This window comes from Ovis canadensis, chromosome 2 (assembly GCF_042477335.2).
Source record: "Ovis canadensis isolate MfBH-ARS-UI-01 breed Bighorn chromosome 2, ARS-UI_OviCan_v2, whole genome shotgun sequence".
Taxonomy (NCBI): Eukaryota; Metazoa; Chordata; class Mammalia; order Artiodactyla; family Bovidae; genus Ovis; species Ovis canadensis.
Window position 1 is genome coordinate 241576105 of NC_091246.1, and position 20481 is coordinate 241596585.

Here is a 20481-nt window from a genome sequence, read left to right on the forward strand (position 1 = left end):
TCAAATGTAAAACAGAGATAAGACCAGCACCTATGTCACACGGCCATGATGAAGATTTAAAGAGACGCATCTGTGGCTGGAAAAGCTGAAAACCACTTGCCCCTGATCACACGGGCAGGGTTTGGATCTGCATATAGATCATTTGACTGGAAATCTCAATTTTTCTCTGTAGCACATGGCCCCTCTTCCTGTACAGTGATGGGAGGCCTCATGGTAAATGGTGGTCAGAACAACAATTTTGGAACAAGACGGAATTAGGCTCAGATTTCAACTCTGCCACTTACTATGTGACTTAGAACAGAAGACAACTTTTTTGAACTTTTCTTTTCAGTAAACTACAAATGATAAAAACCCACTTCAAAAGATGCTATGAGGATTAAACATAGTAAAAACTGTCATTAACTATAGCGCCTGATACACAGTAAGTACTCAGTGATAGCCAGAAGTATCATATTGTTAGAGAATTCCCAGGATGTTCTGACAGTCTGGCCAAGTATCTACAGCAGATAAGTCAAAGTTCTGAGAGAAAATTAAACCAAAATTCTTTCTCGGAGTCTCCAGTGGAGCAGAAAGAGGGGAAGCTTGCCAGACCCATGTTACCAAGCTGTAGGAACCATCACTGGGAGAAGCTGAGAGTTGGCAGATCCCTGATTTGGCTTATGGTGTTGCAATCTCCTGGATGGCAAGATCATGGATGCCAATCACAGGCTACATGGGCTTGGCAGCCTTGTCAGTTTTTGCCCCTCAGATAGGACAGAGTCCTGGAAAAGTAAATAAGCAAGTGCAGAGTCTGGCACCAATTCCCCCAAGCCTGGCCCGCCCTGGATAAATAAATGAGAAAGGAGAATAATACTACTACTTTACAACCAAACAGCACTTTAGTTTATCTAGCTTTCCACATCTCATATCTAGTAATATTAATCTGGTAAGGTCAAAATTCAGGAATTATTGCCATTTTACAGAGGTGAAAACAACTGAAAGAAGTGAATTGAGCTACACCAATGACAAGAACAGGGCTTCCTGGTAGCTCAGCTGGTAAAGAATCTGCCTGCAGTGCAGGAGACTCTGGTTCGATTCCTGGGTCAGGAAGATCCCCTAGAGAAGGGACAGGCTACTCACTCCAGTATTCTTGGGCTTCCCTGGTGGCTCAGACAGTAAAGAAACTGCCTGCAATGCTGCAGACCTGGGTCTGATCCCTGGGTTGGAAAGATCCCCTGGAGGAGGGCATTGCAACTCACTCCAGTATTCTTGCCTGGAGAATCCCCACGGACAGAAGAGTCCAGCAAGCTGCAGTCTATGGGGTCGCAAAGAGTCAGACATGACTGAGCGACTAAGCACAGCACACACAGGAAAGACAAGAACATTAAACTTTCTAATCCAGAGTTTGGCATTATTTGTACTTTGCTCTCTGTCAATGATGAATGCTCAAAAGGAGGAAAGAGAAGAACAAATCACTAGAGAACCCTGGCATAATAGAATGTGGCCTCTAGCTAGAAAGCAAGACTCAGGAAAATGGTCTTCTAGACCTCAGTCTTGACATAGAGGCTCTTTTGCACCCTGAACAAAGAAAATCTAGTCCTCCAGCAGGTTGGCACCATTTTCATTGTGTGTCTATAATCTTGAGCTGGAGAACAAAAATTACTTCGTATGTTGTAGTTCAAGAGGAAAGTTGGGTGTTGGGGTAGAGGCGAAGATGGAAGGTCAAAGGTAAAACTATCTTCTGGTTCCTCAACTGCATCCAATGAGAAAGAGGAGCATAAGGTAAAGGGTAGTGAACTAGGGGTGTGAGCTCATGGCAGACAGGCCAGAAGGACAGGAGAAAGAAGCCACTCCTCAAAACCACTCTCTCGGAAAAGCACATATCCTGTGCTACAGCAGTTAGTCCATCCGCATTCTCTATAGTTCTGAAAAAGGATAGCAGTATACTAGCGTGAGATAAAAACAAAAACTGCGAAAGGGGAAATAACAGCAGTTAACACTTACTGAGTACCTAGTTTTCTAGATATTGGGCTGGGCACTTAGCGTACATACCTCATGACCATCACAACAAACCTATTAAGTGGGTATAATCATCTCTATATGTTTAGGAAAGAAAATTATAACTTCAGAAAGGTTTACTGAGATACAGTGCCTTGCCCAAGTGGTAGAACCTGGATTCAACTCAGGCTGGGCCCCAAATCAGATGTTCTCACATGGGCTTCCCAGCTGACTCAGTGGTAAAGAATCTGCCTACCAACACAGGAGATGTTGGACACGCGGGTTCGATCCCTGGATCAGGAGGATCCCCTGGAGGAGGAAATGGCAACCCACTCCAGTATTCTTACCTGGAGAATCCCATGGACAGAGGAGCCTAGGATGCTACAGACCAGGGGGTTGCAAAGAGTCAGACACGACTGAGCAAATCAGATGTTCTTTATAGCTCCATGTATATTAAAGGCGGCACCTAAATTAGCATTTTTTTAACTGAAAGGCACTGATTAGCCAGCAAGCAAGCATATATTCTTTTTTATTCTTTTCTTTTTTTGGTTGCACTGGGTCTTTGTTTCTGCACACAGGCTTTCCTGAGTTGCAATGAACAGGATGTGCTCTTTGTTGAGGTGCGCAGGCTTCTCATTGTGGTGGCTTCTCCTGTTGCCAGGCACAGGCTGTAGGCGTACAGGCTTTAGTAGTTGTAGCACAGAGCCTCACTGGTTGTGGCCTGTGGGCCCCGAGTGTGTGGGCTCCAGCAGTTGCAGCTTGCAGGCTCTAGAGCACAGGCTCGGTAGTTGTGGCACCCTGGCTTAGTTGCCCACAGCATGTGGAAACTTCTCGGACCAGGGATCAAGCCCAGGTCCCCTGCACTGGCAGGCAGATTCCTATCCACTGTGCCACCAGGGAAGTCTTTTTCTATTTGTTCTTAAGAACTACTCTTGAGAAAGCACTGGTTATTTATTCTCTTATTCTTGAGAAATGATTGATTCTCAAGAGAAAATTTGATTCTCAAACTGATTCTCCAGGGTGAATTTCTATAAAGTAGGATGGAAGGTGAATCCTGGTTAGAATTTGCCTATGAGCCCCACTTTATCAAAGCTTGGAAAGGGTAAGACTGGAAGGAAAAGGTTTATTAATCAACCCACAAATATTTACTGAACTTTACTACCTACAAAGCATTCTAGAAAGCCATAGTTACATGCAATGTTGCTTAGGAGATAAGAAAACACAGATTTTTAATATAACTCAGACAAACAGAGTACTTACTAAAGCCTTAGTAGCAGATGCCGAGTAAACACATTTAGTAGCTCAGTAGTAGTGACTGGCACCATTCCTCCAAACCTGAGCTAACCTCGTCAAACAAGGGGAAGAATAACTCCCTATAACCATACAGTACACTCATTCAACAAATATTTGTTGACTACCTTCTATAAGCCAGGAATATCTACTAATTTGTCTCTTGTAATACTTGAATGACGTTAGAAATCAGGGATCAGAAGCCTTCAAGGTACACACTAATCAAGAGAAACACTAGTTAAGATACTAGGCAGTCCATGGAAGTGATGTGAGAAAAGTACAAGCAACATACCACAGACACATCAGGGAAAGAAACCAATTATATCTGAGGAATTTGGAATGGTCTCATGAAGGATAGGTAATGTGCTGTACTTCTAAAGGATGAACATGGCTTTGGCAGGTGGAGTAGTGGTGGTAATGCTGATGGAAGAAGGGAGGTGAGGGTCTTCCAGACAGAGGGAAGACAGATGAGGTAAATGCTTGAAAGATCCCGTGCGGCTTATTTATCATGTACTGGGTCCCATCACTTCTTTCTTACTCAAAGACATAAGTCCAAGAATTGTCCCTTTTCTGCATCAAATTTTCTTTCTTTAGTGGCTCATTCCCAGCAGTAAACAAATGTGCTCTTATAGTTCCCATTAAAGAAGAAAAACAAAACCCTCCTAAGCAATTTTAACCAGGTTAAAATTGTTAACCTGGTCAACACCACTCTACTGAAACAGGTTTTGTCAAAGTCACCAATGAGCTCCACTCCACACGGCCAAATTCATGGTGAATCCTTAGGCCTCATTTACTTGATCAATCAACTGCATTTGACGCAGTCTATCTTCCATAAAACACACTCCTCACTTAACTTCCACCACATTCTCTCACTCTCCACCAACTTCCCTAGCTGTTCTTTTTCAGGCTCCCTTGCTCCATAACCTCTAAAAATTGAAACACTCTGGGGCTCAAGTCCTCAAACCTGTTCTCTTCCCTGTATTTACTCTCCAGACAATCTCATATATGAACTCAAATACCATCTATCTATAGATGGCTCCCAAATTTGTATCTCACCTGAGCCTTTCCTCTGAGCTCCAAAACTACACATCTAACTGCTCTCTCTACACATCCATGTGTGTACTGGATAGGCATCTATGCCTCACCCCCTCCAAACCTTCTCTCCCACCCCTCCAGTTTTCTCTCCCATTTTCACTGATGACAACCCAAACTAAACCCAACTGCTCTCCATTCCCAAACTTACTTCTGCATTCCTTCTCTTAGCTCAGTTAACCCAAAACCTTGCTGCTGCTGCTACTGCTGCTAAATCACTTCAGTCGTGTCCGACTCTGTGCGACCCTGTAGACGGCAGCCCACCAGGCTCCCCCGTCCCTGGGATTCTCCAGGCAAGAACACTGGAGTGGCTTGCCATTTCCTTCTCCAATGCATGAAAGTGAAAAGGGAAAGTGAAGTCGCTCAGATGTATCCGACTCTTAGCGACCCCATGGACTGCAGCCCACCAGGCTCCTCCATCAATGGGATTTTCCAGGCAAGAGTACTGGATTGCAGTGCCATTGCCTTCTCCGCAAAACCTTGCAGTCATCTTCAATTGTTCTCTTCCTTATCTCACATCTGATCACTCAACAAATTCTGTCAGCTCTGCCTTCAAAATATATCCACACTTCAACCCCCTTCTCACCACCTCCACTACTATCATTCTAGTACAAAAAAGTGAAAGCGAAGTTGCTCAGTCGTTGTCCGACTCTTTGCGACCCTGTGGACCTATGTAGCCTAACAGGCTTCTCTGTCCATGGGATTCTCTGGGCAAGAATACTGGAGTGGGTTACCATTTCCTTCTCCAGGGGATCTTCCCAACCCAGGGATCGAACCCGGGTCTCCCGCATCAGAGGCGGACGCTTTAACCTCTGAGCCACCAGGGAAGCCCAAGCCTCCACCATCTCACATGTGGATTATTAATACTATCTATTAACTAGCTTGCTACTTCCACCTTTGCCTTTTGACCATCTGATTTCCATACAGTAGCCAGAATAATTCACTTAAAGAAGTCAGATCATGTCATGCTGCTGCTGCTGCCAAGTCGCTTTAGTCGTGTCCGACTCTGTGTGACCCCATAGACAGCAGCCACCAGGCTCCCCTGTCCCTGGGATTCTCCAGGCAAGAACACTGGAGTGGGTTGCCATTTCCTTCTCCAATGTGTGAAAATGAAAACTGAAAGTGAAGTTGCTCAGTCATGTCCAACTCTTAGCGACCCCATGGACTGCAGTGCACCAGGCTCCTTTGTCCATGGGATTTTCCAGGCAAGAGGACTGGAGTGGGGTGCCATTGCCTTCTCCAAGATCATGTCATCCCTCTACTCAAAACCCCTAATGACATCCATCTCATTCTAAGTGAAAGTTGAGGTCCTCATATTCTCATATGAGGCCCTGGTTTCCTCTAACTCATTCACTTCCTATACTGGCCTCCCTGCTGTTCCTTAAAAAGGCCAAGTTCATTCCCAATACCTAGCTATCGTACTTGTTGAAGGGCTCTCTCATCACTTCTCTGAGTAGCTTGCTTTCCCATTTCCTTCAAAGATCAACTCAAATGATGCTTTCTGAGAAAAGCCTGCCCTTACCATCCTGTCTAGAACTGGAAGTCACCTATTCCCTTACTCCATTCTGCTATTCCCTATCTCTCATAACCAAATTAATTTTTATCCATAGCACCTATCGGGCTTCCCTGGTGGCTCAGACAGCAAAGAACCTGTCTGCAGTGCAAGAGACTTGTTTGATCCCTGGGTTGGGAAGATCTCCTGGATAAGGGACTAGCTACCCACTCCAGTATTCTGCCTGGAGAATCCCATGGGCAGAGGAGCCTGGTGGGATACAGTCCATGAGGTCGCAAAGAGTCAAACACGACTGAGCAGATTAACACACAACACACAGGACTTATCAGTACTTGAAATGTTGGTATTTACTTACTACGTTCATTGTCTGTAACCCTCATTAGAAAGAAAGTGCCGTGAATTTTACATGTTTGGTCACTACTGTACCTGCAATGACTAGAACCGAGTTTGGCATATAACAGAAATTCTTTTAATGAATGAGGTTGGAGTAGAGTGTGTGACAGAAGGGACTAGTAAAGAGATGATATTGTGATGTTGGACAAATCATGCAAAGTCTTAAAGGAACTCAGACTTTTCCATAGAAAAAAGAGAATCACAGAAGGCTTTTGAGCGGACTACACTGGATGACCCTCTGTGCTCCAGCAGATTGGGCCCAGGACTGGCAACCTCTCTCGAAGGTAGGCACCAGAAATTCTCTGGATAATAGAACAGAGCCAGCACTGCAGCCAAGGGATGGCTTTCTATTTCTGTTTTCTATATATAGTATAGCAGAGAGTAATTATAGTACCTGAATCAAAAGAAGAATATTATATTCTGGATCAAATATAGCTAAACTTCACTATAATAAGCGGGCAGCCTAACCCCATCATAGATGCTTCCTCATAACAGAGCCTGATTTAGAAAGACCCATGATGGCATATGATAAGTGAAAGAGGCTAGCAAAGCACAGACCACAGGTTCATGGAAAGAGTATCCAGGGCTTCACTATTAAAGCCTCTATACCTATTTTACTAGCCTGTTCATGGCCCATTTCCATTTGCAACACAGAGGTTCCTCGTGTTCTAATTACAGCCAACAAAAACGACTTGCAATTTTCAGACACTGGGATGAAAACGGTCATGTGATGAATAGGTATAGCACTGAATTAAACCAATGCATACTAGAGTTTTGTACAAGGCTTCCCTGGTGGTCCAGTGGTTGAGACTCAGCACTTTCACTACAGAGGGCACAGGTTTGATTCCTGGTCGGTTAACTAAGATCCCATATGGCATGCAGAGTGCCCCCAAAAAGGAAAAGGAAAAGAAATTAAGATATTTTATAAATTGTAAATACTAAACAAACGTAAGGCATAAAAGATAATGAAGGGATTAACGACAAGGTGAGAAGACAATGGTGCTAGCTGCTTTCTTGGTAGAAACAGTGGGCACCAAGGGCGTTTCAATTTCCTTAGAGCACTTTTTAATCAAAGAGGACTCATGAGTCAGAAGTTCATATACACAAAGGTACTTTAAAAAGTAGTAAGGTATGATGACTATTACTGCCACTGTTCATCAGACTATTTATCTACCAAGTGAAGAGCAACGGAAGGTTGGATAATGGGTTGACCAAGCAGGTCAGAAAGAGCCTCATACCTAGCAGATCCTTAATAATTATTTTGGAGAACTAAAATACACATCTCAAAGCAGCTTTAGAAACAAAGCAATAACTAATTGTACCAGCTGTATTAAGCAACCGCAAAAACACCCAAAGACCCACAGCAGTGAGAAAACCACAGAACCATTTTAGGAATCTGACAAACACCATTTAAACTCTAAAAGGTTAAAAGAGAATGAAACATAGAAATAGAATTCAGTTTAAAATCAAGCTCTACTAAAGAAGTAAAATTATCTGTCTATAGATATAATTTTTATGTAGAAAATCTTAAAAAAACTATTAGAACTAATCGATGAATTCAGAAAAGTTGCAGGATACAAAATCAACATACAAGAATCAGTTTCATTTCTATACACTAACAACTAGCAATCTGAAAAGGAATTAAGAAAACAATTCCATTTATAATAGCATCAAAAAGAATAAAATACTTAGGAATAAACTTAACCAGGGAGGCAAAAATATTAATAATTCTACACTGAAAACTACAAAGCAATGCAGAAAGAAATCATTCCCGGGCAAATAGAAGGCGAAAAAGTAGCAGTGATAGATTTGATTTTCTTGGGCTCCAAAATCACTATGGACAGGGACTGCAGCCATGAAATTAAAAGACGCTTGCTCCTTGGAAAGAAAGCTATGACAAACTCAGACAGCAGAGATTAAAATGCAGAGACATCACTTTGCCAACAAAGGTCTGTAGGTCTGTATAGCCAAAGCTATGGTTTTTCCAGTTGTCATGTATGGATGTGAGAGTTGGACCATAAAGAAGGCTGAGTACTGAAGAATTGATGTTTTCGAACTGTGGCGCTGGAGAAAAAACTCCCGAGAGTCCCTTGGACAGCAATGAGATCAAACCATTCAATTCTAAAGGAAATCAACCCTGAATATTCGTTTTAAGGACTGATGCTGAAGCTGAAGCTCCAATACTTTGGCCACCTAAAGCAAAGAGCTGACTCACTGGAAAAGATCAGGATGCTGGGGAAGACTGAAGGCAAAAGGAGAAGCAGATGACAGAGGATGAGATGAGAAGGGGACAACAGAGGATGAGATGAGATGGGGACGACAGAGGACGAGATAACAGATGAGATACAGCATCACCAACTCAATGGACATGAATTTGAGCAAAGTCCAAGAGATAATGAAAGCCAGGAAAGTCTGGCGTGCTGCAGTCCATGGGGTTGCAAAGAGTTGGACAAGATTCAGCCACTGAACAACAACAGTTACAGAAGAGAAGGGAGTAATAAAACAGCCACGGCCTCAGAGCAGTCCACATTCAGAGTTAAAGCAGAGGGCAAAAGAGAGTCAAGCAGTGAGATAAAGAAGGGTTTTTTTCAAAAAAATCAGATGTCCAGACCCAGGCCCTGTGGACTTGGTACTCAAGAGGTAGAAGGGAAACATGTATTTAAAAAATCTCCATGGGCTGGGACTTCCCTGGTGGTACAGTGGACAAGAATCTGCATGCCAACGCAGGGGACTCAGTTCGATCCCTGGTCTGGGAAGATTGCACATGCCGCAGGCAACTAAGGCCCGTGCGCCACAAATATTGAGCCTGTGCTCTAGCGCCCACAAGCCGCAACTAATGAGCCCCTGTGCCACAACCACTGAGGCCCACACACCTAGAGCCTGTGCTCAGCAACAGAAGCCTGCACACTGCAAACCAAGAGCAGCCCCCACTCACTGCAACTAGAGAAAACCTGCACGCAGCAAGGAAGACCCAGGGAAACCAAAAATTAAAAAAAAATTTTTTTTTAATCTCCTTGGGCTAGTTCAGTAGTCTGAATATAAGTGAGAGAGGTAAGGAGCAAAAATGCACAGTAGGAGTGGGAGGGGGAGGAAGGAAGAGAATTGAGGTATTATAAGGCACCACAGGCAGGACTTGGTGACTGACTATGTACAGGATAGAAAGGAGAAAAAAATTAATTGCACATTGTTTCTTTCTTGGAGACTAGAAGGTTACTGCTGTCATTAAAACTAGAAATAGAAGCTAGAAGGACAGAAGCAAGGGTTTTGGTGGTTCTGTTTTGGGGCTTGGGGTAGGAATGTGTATATAGGGAGGAGGGCAAAGAAGAGCTAATGATAGTCGTGACAGGTAACATTAATTAAAACCTTACTTGTCAGTGCTTTATATCTAATTTGAGAAGCTGGGCATCACTCTGCAAGGAGCACAATTATCAAAGATCCACAACAATCCTACTTTGTCAGTTACTGATGTTAGCAAATAGCACAGAAAGGGCTTATACTATGTCTGACTGGCTCCAAGCCAGAGTCTGAGGTACCACTGGGATATTACTTAGTGACATCAAAGTTGTCAGGGCAGCTGAAGTCTTAGAAGGGATGTGATCACCCAGAGAAAGAATATACAGATTGATAAATTATCACCCATATATTGGGCTAATTCTTAATAATGGTACAATGGGCCTTTTTCCTTGTCCAGAAAATGAAGAAAATACTTAAATTTTTAAATAATGCCCACTGAGGGTAAGGACCTTATCAGAATTTTTATGTTCCTAGGTTTGCAATGCCTGGAACAAAATGACCACTTAATAAAAGTTTGCTAAAGCTTTAAAACAAAACAAAACCAAAGAAAACTCCAAAACTTAATAACTGGTCACAGCCAAAAAAACACTACACTATATGAGAACAACCATTTCTGACCTAATTATAGCATAGTTTTTTTTTCCCCCCATTTCCTCTCTGTGCTGTATGCTACAAATGCACGGGGTTTTTTTCTGCACTACAATGTCTGTTTTATGAACTGTATAGATGGAAGACACAACGTAGTGAGACAGGCACTCTTATCCCCTGCTGGGTGCAAAATAAGCACTTTTTAGAAAGACAATTTGGTAAGATGTATAGTCTTAAAGCCCTTATTCAGCAATCTTACTTAGGAATTTATATAAAGAAAGGAATAAGACACGTGGCCAAAGACTAGGTTGAAGTATTCAAAAATATCCCACAAAAAACACGATTAAATAAACCATCATTTAGCCATAGGGTAAAGTATCGTATGGTGCTCTTAAATCAAGTTTTTAAGAATACTTAGGGCTTCCCTGGTGGCTCAGATGGTAAAGAATCTGCCTGCAATGCAGGAGACCCAGGTTCAATCCCTGGGTTGGGATGATCCCCTGGAGAAGGGAATGACTACCACTCCAGTATTCTTGCCTGGAGAATCCCATGGACAGAGGAGCCAGGCAGGCTACAGCCCATGGGGTTACAAAAAGTCGGACACAACTGAGCAACTAACACGCACAACACTTTAGGATACTGGAAAATGCTTTTGATAAATATAATTTAAAAAGTAGGATATAAACTATACCTAGCAAGATGATGATGTGTGTTTATGTATAAACACATATATACGTGAAAATCATATATATATACATGGTATGACATACAAATCATATCATATATATATACAATTACAAAGAGCATTATATATTTATCTATGTATATATTTACCTAGAAAAATATAAGAATATTAAGAGTCTCACTGGGTGGAAAGATTACAAGAGATCCTAATGTTCTTTACGTTTCTCGGTATTTCTAAAATTTTTGCAAAAAGTATATTTTTAAACTCAAAAAAATATGATACAGCAAGATAGCACTCACCTTCTTTCTTTTTCTAGAAGAATTTCTCGTGGTGTCAGGCTTCTCAAACTCTGCTGACTTTGCCTCTTCTTTCTCCTCTTCCTCATCAGGTATCAGAGAATACTTGGTCCCACCTGGCTGCATGAAACAATCCTTTGCAAAGTGGCCTGCAGAAAAAAAGTAGAAAAAGTAGGGAGGGAAGAAGCAGTCTCTCCCCTTAGCAGGTGGATCTTCCCCAGAAGCTCCTGAACGGCTGGCTAGTTCAGGAGGTACTACTAAGTTCATTCACAGCAGCTGTTGCATTCAGAGCAGCTTGACAGCATTGCTCACTCAACCAGAGGTAGACAGGCAGCTGGTCCTAGAGCTGTGGGAAATGCTGGCACTGCTTTGGAAATGGCAAAGAATGTGAGGATATAGGCTTGTGCTGCCCTCATTTGCAACTGGGTTCAGTAATTTTTAAAGGTCTTGTTGTTGTTTAGCTGCTAAGTCGTATCTGATTCTTCTGCAACCATAGCTATGGACTGTAGCCCGCCAGGCTCCTCTGTCTGTGGGATTTCCCATACAAGAATACTGGAATGGGTTGCCATTTCCTTCTCCAGGGGATCTTCCCAACCCAGGGATTGAACCCACATCTTCTGCATTGGTTTTAAAGGTCTATTTGGAACTTATTTCTGACAACGAAAGGCTGCTCCAGAGAGCAGAGTATTTACCAGAGGGAGCCAAGTGGCGGGCACAGAAGCCCTACAGGAAGACAGCTCTTAGGCGGCAGGCAGGAACACAGCACTCAAATTCAAGCTAACACATAGAGAGACAGCAAAGTCACCTGGGGGCAGTCAACATTCACAGCCCGTCAGGTCCGGCCAGCCCTGAGAGATCATCAAACCCAACAGTGCATTTGCAGAAGATATGAAGGACCAGAGTAAAGAAGTACCTCGAGGTCACACCGACAGCAGCAGAACTAAAACGTACCCTGGGCCTCACGTCTCCCTGCCCTGTGCTCTTTCTGTTGCACTCAAACCAACCACCTTTGGCCTGCCTGGGCCAAACTCCATCTTTCATTATTCTTTTCTGCCTCATGTAACACCTGGTGGAAACAAGTTGAAGGTAAGAGAACCTCACTGTCCCTGCACCTACATTACTATTAAGGGGCCCTTTAACAGATGCTACACAGCTGGTTTTCTATGAGCCTTTTGTAGGCCCTGCCTTTGGGGCACAAACAATTTGATGAGATCATCAAAAAGCTATGTGTACACTATAATACTTTGCAACTCAGAGTCCAGAAGCTGAATGGTGCCTGGAAGGAGAATACAGCATAGAGTTTTCCAAATATCTGGAACAATCCCACAATATCTGCAAGGAAGTATTCGTTCTCTCAATTTCATTTTTCCCTTCCTCCCTCTACTTAATGATAAATCAGGACTTAAACACCACAACCTCAACCTGGACACAAATCTGCTACCACTTGTAGAAAAGTCAAGAGAGCAAGGTAGATGAAAGGCTAGGGAGACCTGGTGACAAACTGAGGTCACTCTGAAAATGAGAAGATGGGAATCCCTCTCATTATAGCTCCAACAAGGGAAGTCAGGCTGAAAGAGCTCTTTAATATTTGAGTAGGGCTGGAGGAAACTTGAGGAAACAAAGCTAAAAGGAAGTGACTAGCCTGTATTCTTTACTACGAAAAAAATATTGTATTCAGAACTCAGAAGTTAGAGAGAGAAAGGTAAATAAGCAAGAAAGGATTGATTTAGATCCTTACGGAATATACTTCCAAGTCACTTTATTTTTGCAACCAAACAATAATGGTCCTTAGAGATGAAATTTAGATTGTTAACAATCCAACACCCTTACTCCACCTGTCATAGTACATGGGGGCCCTGCCCAGGCAGGGAGTAGTGGTGGTAGTGTAGCACCCGGCAGGGCCAGCATTCAGAAAAGGAAACAGAAAAAGCAGCAAGTCATGAACTCTGATGCGAGTCTAGTAGGAACAGCAGATAAGCAGGTGAGGCCAATACTTGGCTAAAACCCAGGATGATCTAAAGGCACACTAGGTGGCCTCCCCCATCCTGTGAAGAGTTCATCCACAAGGAGAATAAAATTGAAAGGGCAGAGGCTTCACCTTACCTTTACAGCCACACTTCTTGCAGGTGGTGTTCAGGACAGCCTCGAGGGTGATCTTCTGCCCAGTGTAATCCTGGAAGGACCGCCTCCGCCTCTCTTCTTGCCTGTAATGAAATGATACTGACTGTTGGCCCTCTTAAGAGATGTGGCCAGAGATACTACTAGTTAATACTCTATGTTGGTTTTTTGTTTTGTTTTTGGTGTGTAGAAGGGAGAAAGGAAAAGCACTGGGCCTAAGGAGATAGGCAGTGAAAGCAATGACATGAACCAGACAATTTTTTCATTCAGGACAAGGCTCTGAATTAATTACTAGGAGTAAGACTAGATTTCATCTCACTGATGCACAGGGGATGAAGATACAATTACTCGCCTTGCTAGGTCCCCTACAACCCATACAAGGTCACTCCTGGTGACCATCCAAGATTTCTTAGAAAATCAAGTCCAAATTTCTTATGTTGGTATTCAAGGCCTCTCATCAGTTCAGTTCAGTCACTCAGTCGTGTCCGACTCTTTGCAACCCCATGAACTGCAGCACACCAGGCCTCCCTGTCCATCACCAACTCCCGGAGTTCACTCAAACTCACGTCCATCGAGTCGGTGATGCTACCCAGCCATCTCATCCTCTGTCATCCCCTTCTCCTCTTGCCCCCAATCCCTCCCAGCATCAGAGTCTTTTCCAATGAGTCAACTCTTCACATCAGGTGGCCAAAGTATTGGAGTTTCAGCTTTAGCATCATTCCTTCCAAAGAACACCCAGGACTGATCTTCAGAATGGACTGGCTGGATCTCCTTGCAGTCCAAGGGACTCTCGAGTCTTCTCTAACACCACAGTTCAAAAGCATCAATTATTTGGCGCTCAGCTTTCTTCACAGTCCAACTCTCATATCCATACATGACCACTAGAAAAACCACAGCCTTGACTAGACGGACCTTTGTTGGCAAAGTAGCCTGTCTCTAATCTACTTTTCTGGCCTCATCTTTATTTGTACAATATGCTCGAGCCAAACCACACTATTTTACCTTCCCCAGATGGTTCACTGTTTTTGCTTAGGCCCCTCCCTCTTCCTGAAATGCTTTGCTTCCCCTCTTTACTCCCACCTCACCGCCTAACTACACCCAAACATTTCAAGGTTCGGCTCAGTTATTGCTCCTCCTTCTATCAAATTCTCCTCCCTAAGTCCCTCACCCAGAATTAATCTCTTTGTTCATAGTCCCATAACACTTTTAAAAAATTCTAAATATATGACCAAATAATAAAATACACACAGAAGAGTACTCACAAGTATACAGCTTGACTGATTTGTCACAATTTGAAATATCCACATAATCAGTCCTCACAGAAACAGAACATCACCAACACCACCGAAGCCCCTCTAGCCACTGTGCCTCCTCCAAGAACAACCACTATTCTAGTTCCTAACAGAATAGATTAGTTTTACATATTTTTCCAAGTTATATCAAGAGAATCAGAGTATGGACCCTTCTGTATCTGGCTCCTTTCACTGCTTTGTGAGATCCATCTAAGTGTTGGGTGTGGCTGTGGATCATTCTCATTGTTGTAAAGCATTTTTCTGTTGATTAATATTTGAGTAATTTCTACTATGAGGGTGCTTCTGTGAACTGTCTATGAGGGTGCTTTTGGTGAACTTGTATATGTACATGCATTTCTTTTGGGAAATGCCTAATTCCAGGTAGGAGTGTAACTCCTGAGTTACAGGGCATCTGTCTCAGTAGACACTGCCATATAGTGTGTTTACCAATTACACTGCTACCAGCAGAGCCGAAGTGCCCCAGCTGTCACAGCTTTTATTACCATCACTATAATACACAGGACCTACACAGAGTATTCTTAGAAAATGTTTAATTGAAGAGCATCACCCCTGATCACTCTTCCTTTCAGATTCGAACTGCATCCCATATACACTTCAATCCTAGCACATATCACACCACATAGTTGTTATTTCTTTCTAGATCTGGGCCCGTTTAAAAAATATCTTACTTGTCTTTGTTTCCCTGGCACCTCAGCCCAAGGCTTGGCAAGCAACAGCATCAATGGATGCTTGCTGAAATTTCTTTGTTCTTCATCCAAAATATTTTTCTTTACCTGAATGTCTTTACTCTGACTTCACCTAGGCTTTTCCAACTGTTCACTAGCGAGTCTCTCCAGAGTCCAGCAAAAGTAGAGAAATATTTTGCCAAAAGAGCCACATTACCTAGAGCAATGCAGGTTAATCAAAGCAGAAGAAAGCTACTCACTTCACAAATTCTAGTCAAGTTTTATGGGCTATGTGGGCTCAAGACAGGAAACAAAGAGGATCAAGATACTCCATATTCTGTCCCAGTCATTCTTCAAAGTTCAGCTCAAATATCGCATCTTCTATAAAATGCTCCCTGTTACCACAGGCAAAGTTAATACTCACTTTATTTTACTAATTTGTTTATATTTTGCCTCACCCTTTATTCCACAACCAAAAAGCAAACTCATGCAAAAAGCCAACTCATGGGAAAAGACCCTGATGCTGGGAAACATGGAAGGCAAAAGAAGAAGGGAGCAGCAGAGGATGAGATGGTTAGATAGCATCACCAACTCAATGGACATGAATTTGAGCAAACTCCGGGAGATAGCGAAGGACAGGGAAGCCTAGAGTGCTGTAGTCCACGGGGTCACAAAGAGCTGGACACAACTTAGCAACTGAACAACAACTTTATCACAATCAGGACTTGAAAAGTCAAGTCTATGTTATATTCTTTTCTATATCTGAGCAGACAGCGCACCATCTAGCATACTGTTGTCAAAAAAACAAATGCAAAGATGTAAAGTTCTATAAATTTATGTCTGTACTGCTGACTATTTACGTCTGACTTTATATCTATGGCTGATGAGCACTTCAAATGTGGTCTGCGATTGAGAAATCAGATGGTAAACTTTATTTACTTTCAATTAATTCACATTTAAATCGCCTATGTGATTAGTGGCTTCCCAGTTGGGACAGACCACACAAGCATATGGTTTAAGTTCTAAAGTCTGCTCATATCCCTACCTTGTGCCCTAGAAGAATCTTACTCAAATGATAGAAGGTCAGCTGTCTGGTATGGGTCACAGGAGAGGGTCCACTCAAAGAGTGAAGCTTGAGGAACAAACACCAAGGTAAGGAGCGTGAAGAAGTAAATAATGAGTTACTTACCTAGTGTATTAAGTTTCAATTAAGGAAGATGAGTAAGTTCTAGCAGTCTAATGCATGCACTGTACCTACAGTCAACAATACTATATTATACACTTAAATATTTGTTAAGAGGGTAGATCTCATGCTAAATGTTCTCACTGCAATAAAATTAAATTTAAGAAAACAAGGCAGACATAACTTGAACAGTCACTCCATTGCTTTCAGATGTCATTTGCAGAGCTCAGTTTCAAGTGGCTATGAGTTGCAGCCTAAGCAAACCCTCATTATAATCAATTCCAATCCTCTGTGGATTCAAACATACCATAAGCCAAATCATACCTCCCACCTAACACTCAATTCAACAAATATGGCACTCACTCCCTTTCTGTCCTTATTGCCATCAAGCTAGTTTAGGCTTCAGTACATTTCATTTAAACAGTAATAATTCATTTACTGGTCTCCAGCACACATAGTTGGATTAATCTTTCATTTTTAAGTTTAACTAACAAGAAGCAAACACTAGCACTAGTGATGTGAGGAAGTATACTGAAGTGATAGGACATGGTAGAAAGAGATATATAAATGGATAATTACAGTGTGGTCATACATAAACGTTCTTTCTAAAGACTATACTATGCTGGTTAAACCCAACTGGAAACTGTATTTAGCCCTTTTCCATTTGCAGCTTCACTTATTAGATGACCTTGTTAATATTCAATACATTGGGGCCTGAGGGAATGAAATATAAGACCGCTAGATTTTGATGGAGAATGAAAGGTAGTTGTCAAGCTGTGGGTAGCTGGAGACAACATGAAGATATTGAGCCTAACAGGGTGAAGCCAGAGAATGGGGTACCTGGAGAGAATCATCTACTCAGGAGTCTCTCAAAGGCTTTAAAAACATTCATATTCTTTGACTGATATGCAAAGCTGCCCACAATCTGACTCCAAACTATCTTTCAAGCCCTACATTCTTGTACCTAAGCATACCCTCTTCTTCCCTTAAACAAGACTCTTGAATGTGCCACATGCTTTCCTGCCTCATGCCTTTCCTCAAACTGTTCCTTCTGCCTGGAATACTATTCTCTCCCCTGCTGCCTAACAAAATCTTACCTATTCTTCAAGACTTAGCTCAACTGTCCCCTCTTCTTTGACCATCAAGGCCTGATATCAACTCTTCCTCTTCAGGCTATTTCCTAGAATCCTTCCTTTAAATCACTCTTTTAATATTTATTACATGTTGCCTTGTATCAAAGTTATTTGCATAATTACTTCATTACACTAGGCAGTAAGGTCCTTAGACAGAAACCTTGGTATTGCCATTGTACTTCAAATAGAATAGGAGCCCAATAAATATTTGTCAAATAATAAGTAAATGGATACACTAACTAAACAACTACTATACATTACGTGAGATAAGAAAGATACAATGTGGCCTCTGCCTCACGGCTTTTATATATTCTTTTAAAAGAAGGAGTGTGGGGGACTTCCCAGGTAGTCCAGTGGTTAAGATTCCATGCTTTCACGGCAGGAGGCAGAGTTCGATTCCTGGTCAGGGAACTAAGATCCCTGCATGTCATGCAGAATGGCCAAAAAATAAAAAACAAAAGAAAACGTATGATAATCTCAGATACTAGAGGAACAATGAAGAAATATTTTAAAACAATAGCTACAAGTAGTTATTATATGTTAAATTTCTACTATAGACTAGACAATAAGCTGAAAGTGAAAGTCGCTCACTCATATCCAATTCTTTGTGACCCCATGGACTATACAGTCCATGGAATTCTCCAGGCCAGAATACTGGAGTGGGTAGCCTTTCCCTTCCCTTCTAAGCTAACATTCTTTCTAAACAAGATTTAATTTAAACTATACCATCATTTCTATTACACCAAGATGTAGGTGCCATTCACTTGGCACAGTAAAGATATACCTTCACTGAGGTTCAGAGAGGCTAGGTAATCTCTTCAGGCTCATATACTAGCTTGGGGCAGAACTAGGGCTCTTCCTGATTCAAGTCTAACTCTAAAACCTGTCATCATTCCACTATACCATGCTTCTTTCCTAGATGCAGTCTATAAATAGTTTACAACAAAAGTTACTGTTCAGCCACTTGGTCATTACTAGAAATAGCCCATACATAGAAACATGTACAACATAAAACCAAGGGGTCCTTTCCTTTTGATTTTCTTCCCTCGTTGTAAGAAACAGATGTAGCTCTTTTATCTTGTTTTATATTTTTTACCCTTATAAGAGTGGCTTTAGGAAATTTCATTGCTTTTTAATGTGTCTGTATAGATGGGATTCTTTGGAGCAGATTTATTACAATGCAATCAGTAAATATCACACTTAACATTTCTGGGCTCAGAATTATAAAAAATTTCAAATATAAAGTATTTGTCAATAATTAGCCCTACCAAAAAACAAAAAATCAGCCCTACAAACCTGTCAACATTTAGAGACTAAACTACAATAATATGAAAAACTCTGTAATTCACATGCAACACCTAGAAGCATCATGTGGGGAAAACAATATTAGTTTTAACATCAGAAAGACCTGGATTCAACCCACCATAACTTGTTATACAATCACAGGCAAGTTATCACCAAGTATCAAGCTAGAAACTAAGAAAATAAAGTAAAATGGAAGTAACACCCACTTTGCAGCTTGTTATAAGAATCAGACACATTAATGTGCATGAATCACCTTGCCTAATCCTGACATATAGTATGTATTCAATAAACATTACTTCCCTTCCTTCATATTCAAAATTATTTTTTTCAGAACTATAAACATAAGGGCTTCCAAACACTGCATTGCCAAGACCCCACTCAAACAACACTTTTTTAAAATTATTTTAAAAAAGTAAATAACATGATGGCCACTAAGAGCACCAAATTAGCATGAAATAAACAATGTGATATTTTATGTAAGAAGCAACAAAATAATGTCATGGTTAACATGAGGATAAACATATGATTTTAGTTGGCTTTCTGAAACACTGAAAACAGTTCATAAACCCCTCAGCCTCCTTCAAGGGATATTAAGGATCTAGGAACCCCTGATTAGAAACCACTTGTGAAGTGAAAGTCGCTCAATCGTGTCCACAACTCTTTGTGACCCCATAGGCTATATATATAGTCCATGGAATTCTCCAGGCCAGAATACTGGTGTAGGTAGCCTTTCCCTTCTCCAGGGGATCTTCCCAATCCAGGGATCGAACCCAGGTCTCCCGCACTGCAGGCAGACTCTTTATCAGCTGAGCCACAAAGGAAGCCCAAGAACACTGGAGTGGGTAGCCTATCCCTTTTCCAGGGGATCTTCCCGACCCAGGAATTGAACTGGGGTCTCTTGCATTGCAGGCGGACTCTTTACCAACCGAGCTATCAGGGAAGCCCTAGAAATCACTGGCATACCCTAATTTTACCGAGCTTCACAGATACTGTGTTTTCTACAATTTGAAGGCAACCCTGAATTAAGCAAGTCTATTGGCATTATTTTTCCAACTGTATTTCCTCACTTTATGTCTCAGTATCAAATGAGGTAATTTGGCAGTATTTCAAACTTTTTCATCATCATTATTATTTCATGTTATAGTGATCTCCGATGCTACTATTGTCATCATTTCAGCACTTTTTAGTAATAAAGTATTTTTTAATTAAGGTATATATATTGCTTTTTAGACACTGTGATATTGCACACTTAACAGACTACAGTATACTTTTATATGCACTGGGAAATCAAAAAATTTATGTGACTCAGCCATTTGCTTTATTTGGTGGTCTGGAGCTGAAACCACAGGATCTCAGAGCTATGCTTGTATTCAAGAAAGATTCTTAGACAGCAAATTCTGTGTATCACCAGACAGCATCCTACACAGAAAATCTTCTATTCATAAATGAAAAGTCAGAAGAGCTAGTGAAAGTGAGGTGCTGTGTTCAGGACACAGCACATCCCAAGATGCAGGAGTCTAAAACCCCACTGGAATTGTCCTTCGTACATGGTCTCTGCCTTTTTTCAGTCCCAGAGCTAGGGGAAAGGCAATTAACAAGTACCTCATGATGAATGCTTTATGGCTAACTGGTTAAA

General features: G+C 41.7%; 1 protein-coding gene and 1 non-coding gene across 4 annotated transcripts in view; both read right to left on the reverse strand.

Annotated features, from left to right (window-relative positions):
• The window catches only part of ZCCHC17 (zinc finger CCHC-type containing 17), a 52997-nt gene that overhangs the window by 3518 nt on the left and 28998 nt on the right, over nt 1-20481 (reverse strand). For all 3 annotated transcript variants that reach the window (XM_069578773.1, XM_069578774.1, XM_069578772.1), the window contains exons 6-7: nt 13232-13332; nt 11132-11277 (exon numbers count right to left, since the gene is read on the reverse strand). In XM_069578773.1, coding sequence (XP_069434874.1) covers nt 11132-11277; nt 13232-13332 — 247 coding nt within the window. The remainder of the gene's footprint in view (nt 1-11131; nt 11278-13231; nt 13333-20481) is intronic.
• Nucleotides 5115-5186, reverse strand: TRNAQ-CUG (transfer RNA glutamine (anticodon CUG)). Its single transcript has one exon. It is a non-coding gene; the product is annotated as a tRNA-Gln (tRNA).